Source organism: Pelophylax lessonae (genome assembly GCF_965119305.1).
Source record: "Pelophylax lessonae genome assembly, chromosome: 3".
Taxonomy (NCBI): domain Eukaryota; kingdom Metazoa; phylum Chordata; class Amphibia; order Anura; family Ranidae; genus Pelophylax; species Pelophylax lessonae.
The window spans coordinates 49,139,432-49,158,674 of NC_138770.1; the positions used below are offsets into that span (position 1 = coordinate 49,139,432).

The 19,243-nt window shown below is 41.5% G+C and overlaps 2 protein-coding genes across 2 annotated transcripts in view; both read left to right on the forward strand.

Moving 5' to 3' along the window:
* The window catches only part of LOC309550900 (3-galactosyl-N-acetylglucosaminide 4-alpha-L-fucosyltransferase FUT3-like), a 1,045,386-nt gene that overhangs the window by 441,180 nt on the left and 584,963 nt on the right, over positions 1-19,243 (forward strand). The gene's annotated exons all lie outside the window — the stretch shown is intronic.
* LOC309551195 (E3 ubiquitin/ISG15 ligase TRIM25-like) lies at positions 16,327-18,093 on the forward strand. The gene has a single exon (XM_082251694.1). It carries the CDS (start codon positions 16,352-16,354, stop codon positions 18,011-18,013), a length of 1,662 nt encoding a protein of 553 aa, XP_082107820.1. The 5' UTR covers positions 16,327-16,351; the 3' UTR covers positions 18,014-18,093.

Here is a 19,243-nt window from a genome sequence, read left to right on the forward strand (position 1 = left end):
AAACAATGCGGTACTTGACCTACTGATTACCAACAATGCAGACCTGCTCACGGATATAGAAATACGGGAAAACTTAGGGAGCAGTGACCATAGGTCAATTGGTTTCAGTATTAATTACAGTAATAGGAAACACAAGGGTAATATTAAGACGCTGAATTTCAAAAGAGCCAATTTCCCTAAACTGCGCTCACTGCTAGAAAATATAAAATGGGATAGAACCCTGGGAACAAAGAACACGGAGGAAAAATGGGAGTGCTTCAAGAGCATACTTAACAAGGGGGTGGGCCAGTGCATTCCACTGGGAAATAAATTTAAAAGAACAAAACTAAACCCTGGGTGGCTAAACTCCAACATAAAAATGTACATTAGAGCTAAAGAAAAGGCCTTCAAAAAATACAAGACTGAGGGGTCAGTGGCAGCATTTAAGCATTATAAAGAGTGTAATAAGAAATGTAAAGATGAAATCAGGGCGGCTAAAATAGAACACGAGAGACATATAGCGGAGGAGAGTAAAAAGAACCCCAAGAAGTTCTTTAAGTATATAAACAGTAAGAAAGCGAGGCCAGAACACATTGGCCCCATAAAAGATGATAAAGGAAAAATGGCCACTGAGGACAGAGAAAAGGCGGAAGTGTTAAATCATTTCTTTTCTTCAGTCTTCACAAAGGAATCGGGGGTCTACACGAACCCAGCTTGTAAGGCCGAACTAAATAATACACCTCAGGAAGTGCCGCCATGGCTAACAGAAGATAGACTTAGAGCTAAACTAGAGAAGCTTAACATAAATAAATCCCCGGGACCGGATGGCTTGCACCCGAGGGTTCTTAAAGAGCTCAGCCAGGTGATTGCCAGACCATTATTCTTGATCTTTAAGGATAGTTTACAGATGGGTATGGTGCCAGCTGATTGGAAAAAAGCCAACGTGGTACCAATATTTAAAAAGGGGCCGAGATATATCCCGGGTAACTATAGGCCGATCAGCCTAACATCTGTAGTCTGCAAAATATTGGAGGGGATGTTAAGGGACCACATACAAGACTTTAGTAATGAAAACGGTATTATAAGTATTAATCAGCACGGATTCATGAAAAATCGTTCGTGCCAAACCAATCTATTAACCTTCTATGATGAAGTGAGCTGCCACCTAGATAAAGGTAAGCCTGTGGATGTGGTGTATCTGGACTTTGCAAAGGCCTTCGACACCGTTCCCCACAAACGCTTACTGTACAAACTAAGGAAGATAGGTATGGACCATAAGGTGAGTACCTGGATAGAGAACTGGCTCCAGGGGAGAGTACAGAGGGTGGTGATTAATGGGGAGTACTCGGATTGGGCGGGTGTGGAAAGTGGGGTCCCCCAGGGTTCTGTCCTGGGACCAATCCTGTTTAATTTATTCATAAATGATCTAGAGGAGGGGATATCTAGTACAATCTCAGTATTTGCGGATGATACTAAGTTAGGCATGCCAATATCTTCTATGCAGGATGTGGAAACCTTGCAAGCGGACCTGAACAAAATAACGGAGTGGGCAACTACATGGCAGATGAGATTTAATGTTGAAAAATTTAAAGTAATGCACTTGGGGGCCAGAAACCAGAAAGCAAGCTACTCGCTAGGGGGGGAACCTCTGGGTGAGTCTAGGATGGAAAAGGACTTAGGGGTACTGGTAGACAACAGGCATGGCAGTGGCATGCAATGCCAGGCCGCAGCAAGCAAAGCCAACAGAATACTGGGATGTATAAAAAAGGGGATTCACTCCAGAAATAAAGAGATTATTCTCCCGCTCTACAAGACTCTGGTCCGGCCACATCTGGAGTATGCTGTCCAGTTCTGGGCACCGGTCCTCAGAAAGGATGTGCTGGAACTGGAGAAAGTCCAGAGAAGGGCAACAAAAATAATTAGGGGGATGGAGGACATCAGCTATGAAGAAAGACTACAAGCCCTGAACTTATTCTCTCTGGAGAAGAGACGATTGAGGGGGGATATGATATCAATGTACAAATACTGTACTGGCGACCCGAGCATAAGGAACAAACTATTCAGAGAAAGGAGATACAATAAGACTCGTGGCCACTCACTAAAACTAGAGGAAAGGCGGTTTAACCTTAAAGTGCGTAAAGGGTTCTTCACTGTAAGAGCGGTAAGGATGTGGAATTCTCTTCCACAAGCAGTCGTATCAGCAGGGAGCATTGATAGTTTCAAAAAACTGTTAGATGGACACCTTAAAGACCACAACATACAGGGGTATACAATGTACGGCTAAAAGCAAACACACACACACATCATAGGTTGAACTGGATGGACTGATGTCTTTTTTCAACCTCACTAACTATGTAACTATGTAACTATGTAACCTTGCCGGTTTTGTAGCAAGCGTTTTTTTGGGCATTTTTTGGGGGTTATTGGAGGCAGGCATAACATCAGAACTTCTGTGTAGGGGTATATATACACACACTTATATGTATATATACCCATACACATATATAGGTGTGAAAGTAGCAGAACACTATACTTGCGCTAATGAAATAATTAACACCAATATGGTTACGCTCCTATAACACCTATATATGTGTAAAATACATATAAGTGTGTGTGTATATATATACCCCTATACAGAAGTTCAGATGTTTTGCCTGCCTCCAAAGAACCCAAAAAAATGCCCAAAAAAACGCCAGCGCCAAAAAAAAACGCCCAGGTGTTTTTTTTTTGCAGCAGGCGTTTTTTTTGGGCATTTTTTTGGGGTCTTTGGAGGCAGGCAAAACATCTGAACTTCTGTATAGGGGTATATATATATACACACACACTTATATGTATTTTACACATATATAGGTGTTATAGGAGCGTAACCATATTGGTGTTAATTATTTCATTAGCGCAAGTATAGTGTTCTGCTACTTTCACACCTATATATGTGTATGGGTATATATACATATAAGTGTGTGTGTATATATACCCTTATACAGAAGTTGAGATGTCATGCCTGCCTCCAAAGAACCCCCAAAAAATGCCCAAAAAAACCCTGCAATAACACACCTGGGCGTTTTTGTTTTTGGCGCAGGCGTTTTTTTGGGCATTTTTTTGGAGGCAGGCAAAACATCTGAACTTCTGTATAGGGGTATATGTACACACACACTTATATGTTTATATACCCATACACATATATAGGTGTGAAAGTAGCAGAACACTACTTGCGCTAATGAAATAATTAACACCAATATGGTTACGCTCCTATCACACCTATATACAGTATGCGTATGTGTAAAATACATACAAGTGTGTGTGTATATATATACCCTTATACAGAAGTTCAGATGTTTTGCCTGCCTCCAAAGACCCCAAAAAAATGCCCAAAAAAACGCCTGCTGCAAAAGCACACCTGGACGTTTTTTTTTTGGCGCTGGTGTTTTTTTGGGCATTTTTTTGGGTTCTTTGGAGGCAGGCAAAACATCTGAACTTCTGTATAGGGGTATACTGTATATATATACACACACACTTATATGTATTTTACACATACACATATGTAGGTGTGATAGGAGCGTAACCATATTGGTGTTAATTATTTAATTAGCGCAAGTATAGTTTTCTGCTCCTTTCACACCTATATATGTGCAGGTGTATATATACAGACATGTGTGTGTATATATACCCCAAAACACAAGTTCAGGTGTCATGCCTGACTCCAAACTTGTCCTCAAAAAATCCCTATAAACGCCTGCAGCCAAAAAGCAGGCTGACCAGCGAGAAGCCATATTAGTGCACTGAATGTGACCTAAGAGAAACAATCTTTTCTCTATAGCGGTCACCCTGGCATGGAAGGGTTTGGTCACCCTACCATAGCAGTCAGTGTCAGTTCACCCTACACTACATTACGGTAACCGTGGCACTTAACACTTTCCCTACAGAAACTAAATTTTTGCATCTAACTAAAGTGGAAAATAGCACCCTAACTACACTAGATATCCCTTTCCTCACACTAATAAATGCTAAATGACACTTTTAAAGTAAAATTAACAGAACTGCTTCCACTCTCTTCCGTGTCCCTGTATTACAATGCTAGGAATTTGGCGGGGGCTATCTTATATACTGGGGGGCGTATTCACTAATGATTGGCCTCTGGACCCCCTAGTCACTCCAATCACATTCCTAGCATTCTCCTGCCCCCTCAATTGGCTTTTACTGATGGTTCTGGTCCAATCACAGGCTTTTAAAGCCCATTTCCTGGCCAATTGCATTTTGGTCGGTTCTGGTTGCCGAATTCTGAACTTTTTCAGCAAAAAGTTCTAAATTCGGCCGAACCTCGAACAGTCAATGTTCGGGTCGAACCGATGGTCGACCCGAACCGTTCGATCATCCCTACCACTTGCCTGTCTTTGCGAAGTGGAAATTGTCCCACTGAGGAAGAGGCAAACACTTTTCCTGGGGTCCTGGAACACCTCTCATTGTACCTGGGTGCTGCACAGAGTAAGGGGGATTTTCTAACCCCTTCACCAACATGTAGCTCCACACTCCCCAATGTGTTCCTGAGTACCTTCCGGTCGATAATGATTAAAGCACCCAGTGCCATGCCCCCAGCTCCTGCAGTCTCCAATAAACCTCTCTTTAACCTAACTATGGGAATAGTCTGAATACCTGGATTGAAATTAACCTTTCAACATGTACACCTGATTCTTTACAAAGGCTGCACACATTGTGACCCATTTGTCAATCCAGTAATCAGACAATGTAGAATGTGATTGCAGCGCTGCTTTAAATAGTGAATATTACTTGATAAGTGTTTAAAATGATGATGTAAACAATTAATTTACAAAATATCATAAATTATATCCAATATAAATAGTGCTTATAAACAATAAAAAATATCATTTATACTCACAAAAAACCCCGCTGTGTTACCCCAAGAAATGAAATGTGAAAACGATCTTCACTATGTTTAGTTTTCTTTTCTGAGGACACCGGGGATGAATCTATGTTTTCCAGCAACAAGCCTTTCTAACAACCGGAGAAGCTGTATGCAAAGTCCTTTTTTCCATGCCTGTTATATTCTACTTGATGGTAAGTAGATACCCAAAGGGAGAGACCCCGCATACAAGCACAGATTGAGCAGTCAAGCACTTTTTGAATGGTTTGGAAGAATTTAATATCCCGAAAGGATGATTAATGGACACTTTATTTGAAGCAATAATTTATATTATCACTATTTAGCAAAAGCACTATTTATGGAGACTGGATGATATTTTTTATTGTTTATAAGCACTATTTATATTGGATGTAATTTATGATATTTTGTAAATTAATTGTTTACATCATCATTTTAAACACTCATTATCAAGTAATATTCACTATTTAAAGCAGCGCTGCAATCACATTCTACATTTCAAAGAGCACCAGCACTTTTCACTGCAGCCAGCAGCTTTTATTTAAAGTTTATCTATTAGCACATAATTTAACACTCAGTCCATAAGCGCGGGGACCACAGTTTTAACAAGGTAATCAGACAATCCTTCACCCATACAACATAAACTGCGTACACTATTCCGATAGGACTCACATGGAAGGCTGGAGCATAGTACAGCACTGGGGCACTGGTCTTACTGGCATGCAGGACACAGAATACTAGTTAACCACTTAAGCCCCGGAGGATTTGGCTGCTAAAGGACCAGGGTTTTTTTTGCGATTTTTTACTGCGTGACTTTAACGGACAATTGCGCGGTCGTGCGACGCTGTACCTAAACGAATTTGACGTCCTTTTTTTCCCACAAACAGAGCTTTCTTTTGGTGGTATTTGATCACCTGTGCAATTTTTTGATCACGCGCTATAAACAAAAAAAGAGCGTAAATTTTGCAAAAATAACAATACTTTTCACATTTTTTTATATGAAATTCCCCAAAAAAAAAGTAAAAATCGAAATTTTTTAACATTTTTCGGCCAATTTGTTTTATGCTACCTATGTTTGGTAAAAAAAATCGCAAAAAGCATATTTTGATTGGTTTGCGCAAAAGTTATTGCGTTTACTAACAAAGGGAAAGATTTTTGTCATTTTTGGTGTTTTTTTTTTTTTAACGCGTAATGGCGGCGATCTGCGATTTTTTTTTCGGTACTGCGATATTGCGGCGGACAGATCGGACCCTTGACTGACATTTTTGACACTTTTGGGGGTACCAGTGACATTACTGCAGTAATCAGTGCTATACATATGCACTGTTACTGCAAAAATGACACTGGCAGGGTAGGGGTTAACTTTATTGGACAGGGAGGGGTTAAGTGTGTCCTAGGGGCGTGCTTCTAACTGTGCAGGGACATTCCTATTGGTGTAAAAGCAAAGATCAACCGTTCTACATAGTAGAACGGTCAGATCTTCACTTTTACACAGGGAGAACTGACAGGCAGCTTGTTTACACAAGCCGCTCTGTCTTTCTCCCTTCACAGGAGCGATCGCAGTGTGACTGGCGGACATCGAGTCCGCCGGTCACACGCACTGACTTGTCTGTGAACGAGCCGCGGCGGGCGCGCGCCTCGGCGGGCGCGCGCCCGCCCACCCGCGATAGGCTCGCAAGTCAGTGACAGGCGAGTGACGTACCGATACGTCACTCTGCCTGGCCGGGGCTGACCGCCGCAGTATATAGTCGTGCGGCGGTCGGCAACCGGTTAAGGTACACAAGGAGTCTAGGACAGGAAGGACACCTATGGGCACCAACTGGGGAGTAGGGATGATCGAACGGTTCGGGTCGACCATCGGTTCGACCCAAACATTGACTGTTCGCGGTTCGGCCGAATTTAGAACTTTTTGCTGAAAAAGTTCGGAATTCAGCAACCAGAACCGACCAAAATGCAATGGGCCAGGGAATGGGCTTTAAAAGCCTGTGATTGGACCAGAACCATCAGTTAAAGCCAATTGAGGGGGCAGGAGAATGCTAGGAATGTGATTGGAGTGACTAGGGGGTCCCTAGGCCAATCATTAGTGAATACGCCCCCCCAGTATATAAGATAGCCCCCGTCAAATTCCTAGCATTGTAATACAGGGACATGGAAGAGAGTGGAAGCAGTTCTGTTAATTTACTTTAAAAGTGTCATTTAACATTTATTAGTGTGAGGAAAGGGATATCTAGTGTAGTTAGGGTGCTCTTTTACACTTTAGTTAGATGCAAAAATTTAGTTTCTGTAGGGAAAGTGTTAAGTGTAAGGGGACTGTAGTGTAGTGTAGGGTTAACTGACACTGACTGCTATGGCAGGGTGACCAAACCCTTCCATATCAGGGTGACCGCTAACATTGTTTCTCTTGTGTCACTTTCGGTGCAGGGATATGGCTTCTCGCCGGGCAGCCTGCTTTTTGGCTGCAGGCGTTTATAGGGATTTTTTTAGGACAAGTTTGGAGTCAGGCATGACATCTAAACTTGTGTATTGGGATATATATATACACACACACACACATGTCTGTATATATACACCTGCACATATATAGGTGTGAAAGGAGCAGAAAACTATACTTGCGCTAATTAAATAATTAACACCAATATAGTTACGCTCCTATCACACCTATATATGTGTATGTGTAAAATACATATAAGTGTGTGTGTATATATACCACTATACAGAAGTTCAGATGTTTTGCCTGCCTCCAAAGAACCCAAAAAAATGCCCAAAAAAACGCTAGCGCCAAAAAAAACGCCCAGGCGTGTTGTTGCAGGCATTGTTTGGGGGTTTTTGGAGGCAGGCAAAACATCTGAACTTGTGTATAGGGGTATATATACACACATACTTATATGTATATATACACCTAGACATATATAGGTGTGATAGTAGCAGAAATATATGCTTGCGCTAATTAAATAATTAACACTAATATGGTTACGCTCCTATCACACCTATATATGTGTATGTGTAAAATACATATAAGTGTGTGTGTATATATACCACTATACACAAGTTCAGATTTTTTTCCTGCCTCCAAAGAACCCAAAAAAACGCCTGCTACTAAACCGGCAAGGTGTGAAAAGAGCGGAGCCATATCCCTGTTCTATAAGTGCACTAATTCAAACAAACTTTTTTTTCTGGTTCTGGACATGCTACAGAGCTGAAACTTCACAGGTACACTTTTAGACCCCCCAGATACTAAATCCAAAGACATTTTTTTTTTTATTTTAAATGTTTTCAATAATTGGCTCTCTATCACAAATGACAATTTTTAAGAACTTTTTTTTGTGTGATTAATAGTCCCTGGGGTATGACCCAGAACCCTAGGCACTTTTTAGGGGCATTTATTGGGTTTTAGGGCTTCAAAATTGTGTTTTTTGATTACCGAAGTTCGGGTCCCATTGATTTCAATGGGGTTCTGAAATCCGGGCCGAACTTTCGGGAAGCTCGGATGTTCTGGCCGAACCGAACTTTTGAAAAGTTCGATCATCCCTACTGGGGAGAATACAGCATGCCCACCCGTATAATGAATGTGAGGACCCTTGGAAAGGCAAAGGCACAGATTCCAAAGCTGGCTACACACCATACAATTTACTTACAAATTTTCTGTATTATGCTTCTTCAGATCCACCAAAACCATACAATACGAGGTTAGACCTAAACACCTTCAAATTGTATGCAAGCAGGCAGGCCCTCGTATTACATATCTGAAGGACAATCCAAAGGGGATTGAACAACAAAAATTGCATAGTGTATTTCCAGCTCAAGGAACTTCTGCTACTGGGCACAGATGGCCAATAATGAATAGCCACGTAAAAACAGTCAAACAGGAAACTTTAAGAGCAGATAGTTGCATGGTGTCACTGGGCAGGAAATAAGGATTGAATTACACTCTGGGACCGAGAGACTGCTAGGAACAAAGTCACATTAGCCCTGAGGCAATGAGCTAAGTTTGAAAAGAAAGGACTGGCTGGGTGTGTAACTAATTCAATTAACAGCAGGGTGTGAACCAGTCTTAAAGTGGAGTTCCACCCTAATTTTATACTTACCTCCATCTTCTCGCTCCGGGTCACCTGAAAAACAAATGGATAATCGCAATTTTTTTTTTACTTACCTTGTAGAGAAAATATACTATACATGCCCAGAAGCTGTGGAGGGATGGCGTGCGCACACCGGAAGTGACGTTGGGGCCGGTGCAGTGCATCGTGGGACCGAAGAAGAAGGAAGAGGACGCCGAAGAGGATCGCGCTGGCTTCAAGCTTCCCACACCTGAGATGGCAGCGCTGGAGAATACTTTTTCAAGGTAAGTATTTCTCCTAAAAGGTGAGTGCAACCCAAGACAGATCAGAAGCTAGCCATTGTGGAATGTACTAGCCCTGACTGTCCCGGGGGGTATTTTTTTTTTTTAAAAATGTGCACTGGGTGGAACTCCGCTTTAAACACAAGTATAACAGGTATAACAGCAGACCCTTACAAGTATAATCCATAGAGCTACAAGTACCAGCATAGCTACTGATCTTTGGGCATAGAGGAAACATATCAGTAACAAATCAAACTCTGGACAATTCCAAAATACCCTTACCAATAAATGCAGTAACACTGACAGAGATTCATAACACTTCTTCAACCTAATATAGGTGTTTAGAGTGACAATTATCCACTACAGTCCTAATCAAATTCTCATCTATAGAAACTAAGTAAGACTGAAGATGACCAATCATATTGTCAGTGGAAATATGGGATAGACTTGAACTAGTTGGTTTTGCTTATCAGTTGAGGAAAGAAACTCATTAATACCAGGGCTCTACATATGTCGGATCAGAACATACACCACACATGGTCTAGAACCAAGCACAGCCAAATGGACTGACATCAGAAGCCCCATCTAAATAAACCTAAAAAAATAAAAATAATTTTTATATAAAGTTGTCTCTGAAGGCTGTGATCTCCTTTGGTTCTGAAAGCCATGAAACCCAATTATGGAATCTGAAGGATAAAACACCAATAAAATTTAGAAATATAAATAAACATTACATTTTTCTTCCTCCTAAAAATAAACCGATGGTTAAGTACATGTGACAAAAAATTAGCATATGAAACACACAATTATATAATACATTACATTCCATAAAGAAAGACTTTGAACATTTTTCTTAGTTTTTTTGGAACAGTGCACTTTTTCAAAAACCAAAAATTGTTGAGCTCAAACTAATTACCACATGGATTTTGTTTATGGTATACCATTAATTCCCCCAAAAAAATTTTCACCATGGTCAAAAATGAGCAGCTCGTAAAAAAAAAAAAAAAAATATTTAGGACTCTGCACTGTCCTTTCAGGCTCACATCCAATCCCTGTCCAAATCATGCCGCCTTAACCTCCGCAACATCGCTAGAATACGGCCCTTTTTAACCAATGACACCACCAAGCTTTTAATTCACGCCCTGGTTATCTCTCGCCTCGACTACTGCAACTCCCTCCTCAGTGGATTACCCTTCAATCCATAATGAATGCTGCTGCAAGACTTATCCACCTTACCAACCGTTCAGTTTCCTCCACCCCTCTCTGCCAATCCCTTCACTGGCTTCCACTCACCCAACGAATAAAATTCAAAGTGCTAACAATAGTTTACAAAGCCATCCACAACTCTGCCCCCAGCTACATCACTAACCTGATCTCAAAATATCAACCAAGCCGCTCTCTTTGGTCCTCCCAAGACCTCCTGCTCTCTAGCTCCCTTGTCACCTCTTCCTGTGCTCGCCTCCAGGATTTCTCCAGAGCTTCTCCCATTCTTTGGAACTCTCTACCCCAATCTGTCTGACTGTCCCCTAATCTATCCATCTTTAGACGATCCCTGAAAACCCTTCTCTTTAAAGAAGCCTACCCGGCTACTAACTAATAACACTGTTTCACTTGCTCCATCAGCTCATCCCCCCCAGCTATTGCCTTTTGTATCAATTGACCCTCCCTTTTAGATTGTAAGCTCTAACGAGCAGGACCCTCTGATTCCTTTAGTTCCAAATTGTATTGTAACTGTAATGTCTGCCTTCATTTTGTTAAGCGCTGCGCAAACTGTTGGCGCTATATAAATCCTGTATAATAATAATAATTTAGGTGGTACCATTTATTCACAAATCATAATACCTCACCACAATGACACTTTTAGAACTGTCTCTCTGGAAAACAAAACACGTGTTAGTGAATACACATCTCAGTTCACTATTACAGAGATCTCACCTTTCACTTTAATGAATAACCAGACAATTTGCATGACAATACACTCACATATCTGACTAGAAAGGAGGGGGGTCAGTGGGCTGTCAGCAGCTGTGACTACAAAGTTCAGAGGACACAACATATATAGTTCATGTATTTCACAGACCAAACTTACTCTCACAATTAGCTAGGTTAAAGACAAACTCTAGACACCATACACACCACAAATACCGGCATGTTTTCTATAATAACCTGTACGTCTTCCTTTCAATTCCTTAAAATCTGTTTGGTAAGTTTGAAATTCTTTCAAAGACCCATCCCGAATCATTTCCTCATTCTCATTCTGTATGGACGCATTCTCTAATTTAGAATTTTGGAATGGGACCCATGATCTAGGCTGTTCATACTTATTACACCTAGGCCATGTTGCAAAGCGTGCGGAGTACACTTCAAAATCCCGTCTCGTTGTCCTATATGGATTTTGTTTCACTACTTTTTCAATGGGACGTGATAGACAGAATCGAGCTATGTGGCCAAATAGTTCACATGCATAACATTTTATCTTATCTAAAGTTGTACAGCGTCTCTTAACATAAGGCTTTGTTTTAGATGACTGAGAATGTTCGATGGCTACAACTGGAAAGGCTAGAACTGGATTAGAAGCTTTTTCTGGTACTTTACAAGATATAGGGTCAATTTTGTGAGAACTCCTACCTTCCATGGATTTATCCCTATTGGTACATACATTAGGTGTGGGTGTCCCACTGACTTCGGACATAACCAAATCAGTTGCTTTGTTATCCACTCTTTTTGAAGACTGAGCAAGCTGCTCCTGGCAGCTGACGGATAATGATTTTACTTCACTTTCTGCATCCTTCAGTCTTTTTACCAGCTGATGAACTTCTTCCTGTAATCTCTGGTTTTCTATTACTAGGTGGCGGTAGCTAGTAGCATCAGAATTTGACTTAGAAACTTCTAAAGTACTGATGTTACTTTTGGCTATTTCTAGAGCTTCTTTTAGGGACGTGTTTTGCAATTTCAAAAGTTCATACTGTCTACTTATCCACCTTGCCGTAAAGATCAGTGGAGTCTTTCCCGCTCGCTTACGATAACATTTTCCAGTGAAGTTTAATTTCATATCCTCTTCCATCAGAGGAGCAGAAAATGTTCCTTCTGCCTGGAGACTTTCCTCCCTTAATTCCAACATGGCATCCGTTCCCTGCCTTGCTGTTCTACTTTCCTCTTCCGGTTCCTGTGCCTCACAATCTTCCAGTAATTCACCTTTTACTGGAATATCAAACTTATAGCTTTTTTGTTGCTCTCCTTTTTTGTCAGCTGCTGAAAGGTGACAATTCAGATCAGCGCTTGAGCATTTTGCTGACAAGGACTGGGCAATGGCAAGACAAGGCCCAAGTCCTGACAATTGCTTATTGTCCCCCTGTTCATAACTGCCACAACTTTGGGGTTGTGACTTGTGGGACAGTTTCTGCTTGTCCCTTCTTTGAAGTGTTGCTTGGAAAGATTTCTCCTTAAATCCCAAAGCAAAAGCATTCACTTCCTCTGCCCTGTTCAATGATTCTAGCATCCATATACTCCAAGCATCTCTTTCATTTGGGCGTGTCATCTTTTTATGATGAACATACCACAGCTCCTCCCATGCTTTAACAATAAATGTACCTCTTTTAGAATACTTCTTTCCAGTCCAGCGATCCCAATCACTAATATATCGTACCACCCAGGGTCCATATTTATCAATATACTGCACCCTGAACTGATTTCCCAACCTTAAACGGTTGTCCCCCACAGGTAGCTAATCTCTGGCCAATGATTGGGCTGACAGGTTCCGCCTCTGTCACCGTTGCCGATTTTTTACTACTTGTCAGAACAGGATTTTCCCTATCCTGACTATAGTCCTTCAAACCAACCTGTAGACTTCCCGAACTCATTAATAGTTTAATCTCCCCCCGTGGACTTTTCTGAAGTATTCTGAAAGATTTCTCTCTATTTTTTTTTTTTCTTCACAGGGTACAATGGGGTATTAGCTGGTGAACTCACTTTCACCAATATGCTCTAATTCCCTCCAATTGAGCCAATTTCCATGGATACTGAGGTAACCTAGGGAGATTAGCATCTGGTTTTAGTTTTATCTTAACAGGGGGGCAGTGGATCATAATTCCTGTGTTCTCCTCTTTAGATTCGTGCTTTTGATAAATCACTGGGCAAGCTCTCTGCAAAACTTGTGTCTGGTTCCAATTTACATAAGGCGATGATGCTATCCCAGGTTTCTACCATTTGGTGTTGGTCAGGATCTGAAGGGATATTTACTTCCACTCCATTCTCAGTAAATTGCATTTGTGCTTTCATTTGGGAGAGCAAATCTTTTCCTAGCAAATTGCAAGGAACTGAATTGCTCAAGAGCAGGAAGGCTTCAGTTTGAAAGGGTCCAATTCAAACTTTTGTGGGAGTGGTTTCCAGTAAGGGATATGATATACCCCCTAGACCAACTCCCCTAATTGTATTTTGAATGGGAAGATTTACCTCACTTGATTTTAAAACTGAACGAGCTGGCCCGGTGTCTACTAAACAATTTAGGGTCTGATTATTTAATGGCATTTGTACATAAGCACTTCCTTTCTCATTTGTTGAGATTACAGGTAACAGCGGGAGCTCTCCACATCACTTAGGGTCTCTTTCAGATTCCCTTTTAGGTCATGGTGGTCTAATTTGTCTTGGAGCTCTACACTCCCTCTTGAAGTGTCTGGGTCTGTTGCAGTTGAAGCAGACAGGCTTCCTTTTTGGTTTTAGGCCGAGATCTGCACTGTTCAATTGATCAGTGACAATGCAGATCCTTTGAGGCTTCAGTGACTCCCAATCAGCTATATTTCTTTCAATAGCAGTTGCAAGTGACAACAAACAGGAGAGGGGCTTATTTCTCCAGTCTGAATCAGTTTTTGAGTACTTTGCTAATAAGGCCTGGGCGATTGCATAAGGCCCCAATCCTGACAATTCCACATCTTCCTCCTGTTTATCACTCTCACTACCCTGGGGATTTGGCTCTAGTAGCTGCTCCTGCTTTTCTCTAATCCTTAGCGGCATTTGGTGTGTTTTCGCCTTAATTCTCACAGTAAAAATATTCACATCATTAGCCCTATTCATTGATTCTACCATCCATGCACTCCAACCATCTCTTTCATCTGGGCGTATCATGTTCCTGTGGTGACTATGCCACAGGGCCTCCCAGGCTTTAGGCTTAAAAGTCCCTCTTTTAGAATACTTCTTCCCAGTCCAGCAATCCCAATCTTGAATATATTTCAAAACCCAAGGCCCATATTTATAAATCATCTCTTCCTTCGGGGTCAAGTAGTAGGGTGGTTCACAACGGTTAGACGCCCTCTTTGAAGCAATTTTATTACCCATCCTTACGGATTATGGACCCTGAGTTGATTTCCCAACCTTAAGCGGTTGCCCCCCAGAGGTAGCTAATCTCTGGCCAATGATTGGGTTGACAGGTACCGCCCCTGTCACCGTTGCTGCTTTTTTACTACTTGTCAGTACAGGATTTTTCTCCTATCTTGACTATAGTCCTTCAAAGTTAGCCTGGAGATTCCCTGAACTTCCTGCGAGTTTTAATCCCCCCCCCCCCCATGGACTTTTCCGAAGTATTCTAGAAAAAAAAACAATGCTTAAAGTACGACTATTACTTCTGTTATCTCAAGAAAGATTAGCACAAAATTGGATAATCAGAACCCTTTGAGTGCTTGGAGTACAGAAGGCAGTTAATAAGGGCACAATTATTTGCAAAACGATTTGTAGCAGTTACAATATAGCCAGCGTTCACAGGTCTAATTACAAACCTTACAATCTATTCATTCACATCAAGATTATTCAGTGTGACTTAGGCTGGCCACATATGTTCAACTTTCTTGTACAATTCTATTTTAATTATACTGTTCATATCAGTCTCATTAAGGTATTAGTACAGACAAAAGGTAAAAAAGAAATGAAAGTTCTTTAAGAGTTTGCTAGTCTGACACAGAGGTGACAAACAAAGACAATTAGCACTTCATAGATCAGCTCTGTTTTCCATATAAACATTTAACCAAACATTACAAACTCCTCACATGAGGCTCCATCTGTTATGGAAATTGTTCTACTCCCCTCACTTATCTACTTAATAATCAGTCTAATAAATCTAATAAGTGATTATAACCTTTTTTTTGTCTATAAAAGAATCTAGCCAATGCTGTTGAGGCTATTACTATTAGAATAAATAATGAATGATACATGCTAAAAAATAAAGATCTAATTTATTATACAGAAAAGAAACTTTAGATGAATCAATTATGACATAGATGATAAAATCTTAAAAACAGCGATCTTTACAAATAGTGTTGCAAATGGACAAAGTTACACAGAACAATACACAAAGCACAAAAAGTTAATTTACCATTTATGGTCACATACTTCCTGTTCTCAACCCCCACCTTCCCAGTACAGTCCATACACCAGATGGTCAGCATAGCTTAAAGAATGTTAAACACTCCTAGTGAAACCGACCCTCCCCCTCAGCTCCTTCCAAGTGATTGCCTTCAGACTGTTCTGATGCATTGGAGTCACAAAAAAGTTCAATATATAATGTTCATTTCAGCTTAAGAATATTAGGATTCAATATTTCTATTACAGATGACACGATCAGCAGATCTCTCTCTCTCCTCCCTCCTGTTCTGCACACAGAGATATCTCAGTAAAGCCCCTTTCACACAGGCTTTCCGATCCGATCCGCCTGTCCGTTTTTCAGGCGGACCTGATCAGATGCTCCATGCAGCCCTATGGAGCGGTGGATGTCAGTGGAGACATTTTTGCTGACACCCGCTGCTATCCAATCCGATCCTGACCATGAAATCCGGATGGATGGAAACCCTATTTCGATCCCCCACTGAGCAGAACGGACTCCGTGGGGTGCATCGCCCGTGTGAAAGGAGCCTTAGTCCTCTCTCTGACTCCCTCCCTCTGACCCCCTTCCTCTGACACTCATCTACTTAGTTTCGTTTATCTCTTCTCTTCTATTGCATTAAATTCTCCTCTGACTCCCTCCCTCTGATCTCCTCCCTCTGACACACATCTACTTAGTTTCGTTTCTCTCTTCTATTCCAGTAAATTCTCCTCCGACCCCCTCCCTCTGACACACAGCTATTTAGTTTTGTTTCTCTCTTCTGCAGGCAGCGATGGCGTTCTCTGATGCGAGGAAGGAGCTGGACTGTTCCATCTGTCTGAACATTTATACCAATCCTGTGACACTGAGATGTGGACACAACTTCTGCCAGGACTGTATAGAAGGTGTTCTGGATACACAGGGGAAGTCTGGATTTTATTGCTGTCCTGAATGTAGAGAAGAGTTCCAGGAGCGGCCTGAACTTAGCAGGAACACAACACTGCGCAACATAGTGGAGAGTTTCCGATCTACAGAGCCAGAGAAGAAGGAGGAGAAAGAAAGTCAGATCTTCTGTACGCACTGTATTCACTCTCCTGTACCTGCTGTTAAATCTTGTCTGCATTGTGAAGCTTCTCTCTGTGATGACCATCTGAGAGTCCACAGCAAGTCATCCCAACATGTCCTATCTGACCTTACCACTCCCCAGAAGAACAAGAAATGCTCAATCCATGAGAAGATCCTGGAGTATTACTGCATGGAGGACTTAGCCTGTCTCTGTGGGTCCTGCAGGCTGCATGGAGACCATCAGAAACACCAGGTGGAGGCACTGGAGGAGGCCTCTGAGAAGAGGAAGGAGAACCTGACCAATGCGTTGCAGAAGTTGGTGAAAAAGAGAGAGGAGGTGGAGGAAAGCCTCAAAAGTCTGCAGAAATACAAAAGAAAAGTGGAAGACAGTGCAGACGGTTTGGTCAAGAGAGTCACCGCCATATTCAGAGACATCAGGAGACAACTGGACATCCTAGAGAAGAGAGTTCTGAACAAGATCTCTTTCCAGAAAAATAATGTCTTATTTCCAGCCGCTGATTTAATCCAGGATCTGGAGATAAAGAAGGACGAGCTGTCCAGGAAGATGCGTCGCATAGAGGAGATATGTAACATGACTGATCCACTGAGCGTTTTACAGGAATCAGACACAGGTGACTTGTGTGATACTGAGGATGGAGATGAGATGGACAAAGAGAGACGTAAACTCCTTCATGGTGGGGGGGATCTGGATGTGACTGGAATCTCACACACATTACATACAGGATTATCTGATATAATAACAGTGGTTGGTGGAGCGATTATACCAGTACCTGCAGAAATATTACTGGATATAGACACGGCTCATAATTACCTAAATATCTCAGATGATAGCAAGACTGCATACAAGACGAATAAAAAGCTGAATCGCTCAAATACAACAAAGATATTTCAGGCCTACAAAGTAGATAATGGCAGTATTTATAATTCTAGTCTAGGCAAGAATGTTCCACAATACAGGGAAGTGATAACTCCTCAGGTGTTGAGCAATCAGAGTTTCTCCTCAGGGAGACATTACTGGGATGTAGATGTTGGGGGATCAATGAACTGGGGAGTTGGGATGTGTTACGCCAGTATAGCCAGGACAGGAGAGATGTCAGAGATTGGATGTAATGAGAAGTCCTGGTGTTTGGAGTGGAACGGTAATCTGTTATGGAAACATAACAAACAAGCTAATATATTGGCCAACATCCCATTACACAGAGTCAGGGTGTGTCTGGATTATAAGGCGGGGTGTCTCTCTTTTTATGAGTTGGATATTCCGATCCGACACCTCCACACCTTCACTGACATCTTCACTGAGCCCCTCCATGCTGCATTTTATGTAGGGGGAGGTCATATAAAGATAGTTGGGGGGGAACGGGACATGTGAGAAATCTTCCCAGAGACTGGTGACATCACAGGGAGGCTGATTCTCATTGGTGGGACATTTATTAGCATAAAGTGGGAGGCTTGGGCATTCGCTGGATGACCTATTAATAATACATCCATAAAATTCTTCTATTGACAACTGACAGGTTATTTACAGGAGACTACATTTCCCAGCATGCTAAAGAACATAGCTGTGCACATAGATTGTTTAACCTAGTTCAGGTGCGATTCAGGTGCAAGTTTTTACCTGAAATTGCACCTGAACCGTACCCAAAATTGCACAAAATTTTTAAAACCTCACCACGGCCGATCCGCACGTGTATGAATCGGCTGTATTGAAAGCCAGTCCGATTCACATGTTATGCGAATAGGATGCAGTTAAAATGCATCCAATTCGCACATATGTGAAACCCCAGTCTTAAACTATCAGAAAATGAGATTTCCCTGCTGGCACACAGTTTCCCAAAATATATAGCAGACCCTAAGCGATCTTTGGAGGTAAAATTACTTTCTTTTAAACTATCTTTTTTTTTTTTTTTTTTTTTTGTTAATGTAAATTTCACTTTTGCTGTAGCATATCCGACAGCAAGAATGACAAAAAAAAATTTGCATAGAGTCCCCCAAAATGCATACCAGAGCCCTTAAATCCACTATGGATTTCAAGGGGGAACTCCATTAAAAAGGAAAACAAAAAAAATGAATGGGGTTCCGCATAAAACATGCCAGACCCTTAATCCTAGAATGCAAGCTGGCTGGCCAAGAAAGGAGGGGACAACTGTGCACCCCCCCTCCTGCACCATATCAGGCCAATAGCCCTCAACATGGGTGGGGGTGCCTTGTCAGGGTGGTCCCGCCTGGCAAAGCACCTTGTCCCTTTTTGTTGATGAGGACAAGGGCTTCCTTCCCACAACCTTGGCCTAGTGGTTGTGGAGGGGGTCTGCAGCTGGGGGTATTATCTAAACCTGGAAGCCTCCTAAAAAGAATGAAAAAATGTAACCTAGAAAAAAAAGACACCCAAACGTTTAACAAGTCCTTTATTAAATAAAAATAAAAAACGGGTCCCTTGTTGTACAGTGAATTCATCATAGAAAATTCCTATTCTAATGTGTAGTTGTCATAACGTACTTCTAATATAATACAATGATAGAGTATTCCTTATCTAATGTATCATTTTTATAATATGCTTCTAACGTAATACAATGGTAGAGTACTCCTAGTCTACGGTATTATT

Bases quoted from the DNA above. Each gene is read 5' to 3' on its own strand.
- LOC309551195 (XM_082251694.1), top strand. From the start codon at position 16,352: ATGGCGTTCTCTGATGCGAGGAAGGAGCTGGACTGTTCCATCTGTCTG.